This window comes from Macadamia integrifolia, chromosome 11, assembly GCF_013358625.1.
Source record: "Macadamia integrifolia cultivar HAES 741 chromosome 11, SCU_Mint_v3, whole genome shotgun sequence".
NCBI lineage: Eukaryota > Viridiplantae > Streptophyta > Magnoliopsida > Proteales > Proteaceae > Macadamia > Macadamia integrifolia.
In genome coordinates this window covers 13,143,312-13,147,768 of record NC_056567.1, presented here as the reverse complement: position 1 = coordinate 13,147,768, position 4,457 = coordinate 13,143,312, and the positions used below count along the sequence as shown (strand labels likewise).

At 37.0% G+C, this 4,457-nt stretch overlaps 1 protein-coding gene across 1 annotated transcript; it reads right to left on the bottom strand.

Annotated features, from left to right (window-relative positions):
- Positions 1-488: 488 nt before the first annotated feature.
- On the bottom strand, positions 489-1,347 carry LOC122094263 (transcription repressor OFP13-like). Its single transcript, XM_042665014.1, has one exon. The coding sequence runs from the start codon at positions 1,220-1,222 to the stop codon at positions 569-571; it is 654 nt and encodes a 217-aa protein (XP_042520948.1). The 5' UTR covers positions 1,223-1,347; the 3' UTR covers positions 489-568.
- Positions 1,348-4,457: the final 3,110 nt, after the last annotated feature.

Here is a 4,457-nt window from a genome sequence, read left to right as displayed (position 1 = left end):
CTTCATTTTTCTATTCCAAAGTTTGATGTAACTTGAACCCAAAAACCCATATGTGGGTTGCCCAAATGGATAGGGTGAATTGAGGATTGTGTGGATAGGCTCACGGTCTCAAGTTCGATTACCTATCTATGAATCTGCACTAGTCTTCCCGAGAATTAGTAGTGATGCACATAAGCTTATCCGGACACTTTGGTTAAAAAAATAAATAAATAAATAAACCCTGAACCCAAAACACAGCAATTTACCCTAGTGAAACAAAAAGGCATGGTCGTATCCCGTGCACATAGCTCCTGCATTGCGGGTATGGGGGAAGATCATAATTTATGCAGTGCTTTGGAAAGAGACTATTTCTCAACTCAGACCCACGACCACTAGGTCACAATTGCACACACGTGTCATTGTCATCCGAACAAAGATCAGGTCACAGAGATACATCCCACAGGAGTAGAGAGAGAGAGAGAGAGAGAGAGAGAGAGAGCGTATAAACATTAAAAAGGCTAATCTTAATTTCCTTTATAGAACCTAAATAATATACACAAAATGACATATTGAAGTTTAACTATCAAAATCAAATCTCTGAACTTGAAGGATTATCTTCCTCCTCAATATCCCCTTCAACTCTTAATGAAGACAAAGAAGGAGAAGAAGGTGGAAAACAAGGCGCAGAAGAAGAAGAAGAAGAAGAGGCATCAGCATCAGCAGCAGCAGCAGCTAAGCCAACAAGCAAATCAACAAAGGCCCCAACAATAAAACCATGAGTCTTCTTACCATTCACCCTTAAATACCAACCAAGCAACTCTTCCAAACACTCCCAATCTTTCAACCCATGAGCCTCCACCATCTCCTCCATTGATGTTCTAAAATCCACATACGGATCTTTAGATTCCATAGCCAACACTACACTCTCCTTGAATGGTATCCCTCCTCCACCCTTAGCTTCCTCTAGTATCGAATTTGACTCTCCAGGCTCGAAAAATAGCCTCTCAGATCTCAACCCACGAATCACATTCTCTAAACACTCCCCTCCTGACTCTTCTGAAACTGTTGAGAAGCTAGCTGACTCGGACGAGTTCGTGAACCATGACTCCGGTGTTGTCACCACATCTCCTGCTTCTATGTACGCCGAGTTAACTGTCTTGAACATGTTGTCATCTGCTCTGAAAGAGATGGTCTTGGGCTGCTTACAAGAAGGCCATGGCCATGAAGAGGGCAGGACCTTCATCTTTTGCCCGTTAAGAGTCTCTAACTCTGAGGTCTTAATGGGTGAATTGGGTTTAAAACTTTAAATGGATCTTCTTTCTTCTTTGGACTTGTGAAGTGGCATTAATGGAGGTCAGAGAGGTTACAGGACAGGGTTTTAAAGGAAGAGACGAGAGAAGAGGGTAGGAATAAAGGGAAGATGAGGGCCTGGTTGGGTTGCTCGTGTGTGTATTTAATTTGCTGGATTGCAGTATTCAATGCTATTTAATGGCCCATTGAATAATTTAGTACTAACTCTCACTGCCAATTGTTTAACTACTGTTCAATTTAAAACCCATTTTATAAATTGCATTTTTTGTCATAGAACCCCTAAAATTTAGGGCTTAATGAAGTTTAGGAATTTGTTTTTATAATTTTGGTTTTGTATCTTGTGGGTGCTGGGCCTTCTGGCTTGGATCTTGTCTCTTAATGGTTAGTTTCAGCCAGAACTTACAGCTTTGACCATTGGGCCATGGCTGGTGGGTGGGAGGTAGAACAACTATCATTTTAAGATCACTACATTTTGAAAAGAATTAGAGGGCAGATCACAAAGAATCGATAATGTTGCTCCATAACCCGAGGAGATAGCGCAGTTGGTGAACAATGAACTTGGTATGAGCCATAAATTCAGACGTTCTAAGTTTGACTCTCACTAAGTACACATTGGGCCACTCATACGGGGTGTTTAGTACTCTTTACTGCTTTCAGTGAAAGTTGAATAGTTCTCATTCAACCTCGGTATAACCCAGTCCATGCGGTTGTGAGATCAATATGGGTCTGTGGGCCTAGTCATTTGTCATTAGCAAAAAAAAAATATATATAAAATTTATTCAACCACGGTATGACCCGGCCCATGCGATTGTGGGGTCAATATGATCCTATGGGACTAGTTAGGCCGAAGACCTGGATACCTATCGTTAGCAAAAAACAAAAGTAAGGTTGTTCCATCGTGAACTAGCTAGGTTTCAGTTAAAAAGCTGTTTTTTTATAAAGTAAAATTAGTCTGAGTAGATTATGACTTTCCTCATACCCTACAATGGCAGGAGTCTTGTGAAGTTGTTATATTTATGAAAAAAATTATAAATTTAAATTTTTGAAAAAAAAAAGATGAAATAGCACATGTAGTGAAAATCGTGAAATATTTAAAGAGGGACGATTGGTATGTCACGCAGTTCCCCAAGTATTTAATGAGTAAGGAAAGAGACATGACAGGGGATGGGGGTAGTCCTTATTTATTAGATTAGATGACTTGCTTTTCCATTCTTTCTCCCTTGTTTTATGAGCACACGTTAGGTGGGTTGCGTTTGGTACTTCTATTTTTTAAAGGACACAAACAGGAAATTTCCATTTTAATTATGTAAAAGGGGCCTCTTATGTACTTAAGATCAAACCAGATTTTAGAATAAGACTTGGTAAGTAATGGACAACAAATTTTTTTCTTCCATTTGATCTTATTTCTATAATTTTTTTAGTTGCTTTAATAGGTGCAATTGTTATCGCGCATCAGTGATAAAAAAAAAATACTTCAAACAAGAATAGATAATGGTGTGATACATTTTTTATTTTTATTGTGTACATTATGACGTATTATTCTCAAACTCCGTAATAATAAAAGTCTTGTACATTGAGTAGTCCTAAAAGTGTAATACAAAATTTGATCCGTTATATGATCTATGTTCATCATTTCAAGAAGGAATAAGAGGGTTTTTAATTAAATGCTGTTTGTTAAGCATATATGTCAATGAATCCCACAGATATCCTTGCTGCTGTTTGTTGAAAAGTCAACATGATTTTACTAATATAAGAACTTCAAAATATGCCTTTAATTAATTGAATTATTCAGTGATTAGTATACTTAATCTACAACTCGTGCATGCAATGGAGAGAACGTGGTGTGCTGTGGTGTCGGCCGGGCAATGTGGAAGCCTAACAAGCTTATTCCCTTGTAAAGAAATAAGCATGTTTCAAGAACATCTAAATATACTGTAATAATCTATCACACTGATGTACATGATTGAACTTAATCCACACCTAACACTGATGTACATGATTGAACTTAATCCACACTTACTCTTTGGGTGCGAGGGTCATGCTGTCTTTTCAATTTTAGAATTTTTTGATCACACGACCCCTACTTCAGCACCGACCATGATAGGAGCACATGGGTAGCAACAAGGGATGGGTTTTTCTAGGTTTTTTATGAATGGGGCATCATTTCACCACCCTATGTGTTTTGTTAGTCATATTAGTCCCACATTGATTCTGAGTAGGTAAATTCTTTTCCTCGTTTGCTATAAATACTTCCTGTTATTAGATCGGTCTTTTGAGATGGAACATGCATTTATAAAATAATATGGAAGCTAAACCCAACTAATTAAGGTCGGTGAGTCCCATTAATTAAATAATCCACATAACTATAACAGAATGTGGATGAACCGTTGAAGCTAATACTATTTAAAAGGGATTATAAGAGTTTTTTATTGGGCTTGTGCAGTTATAGTGTTATGCAGATCGAGAGGATAAGATGATGATGAGAAGAATCTGTTTATAAAGATGGACAAGGAAAATATTTGCTCTTCTGCCATGGATGTGTCCTAAGGGAAGGAACGATGATGCAAAGTGGATAGAACATGGAAGCTCCAATAATATACTACTAATTACTAAGCACTTTCTTCCCTGGGGTCGTTTGGTAGGGGTGCAACTAACTATAATGTAAAATTCGCCTTTTATTTTTTATTTATTTTGGTAAAGAAATTGGCCTTTTATGTAACCTACTGCTTCCAGTTCTATTGTTCTATTTTTTGTTCCCTTGGAACTGGAGGGAACATGAACCGTTATTTCATGTTATTAATTAATTAATTACAATCCTTTTACCCAAAATTTTATTGATTATAATCCGAAGTCAATGCTTAAGAAACTTTTCTTTTGCATCAGCTAGCTATGGTTCAACCGAAAAAAAAAAGCTAGCTATGGTAAGATCATATCACGTGGAATGGTTGTAACCATCTGATATGTTTGTTGATCATTTTTTGCTTGATCAAGGACATTAATTGATGCAAGTAAGATGTCTAAGGCTGCATTTGGTAACGTTTCAGAAAAATGTTTTTGGAGACAGAATAAAGCATTTGGTGTATTTTGGCATGTTAAAAAAAAAAAATTAAATAAATAAATAAAAAATGATGAAACAACAAAAGGTAGTTCCGTCGTTCCACTTTCAT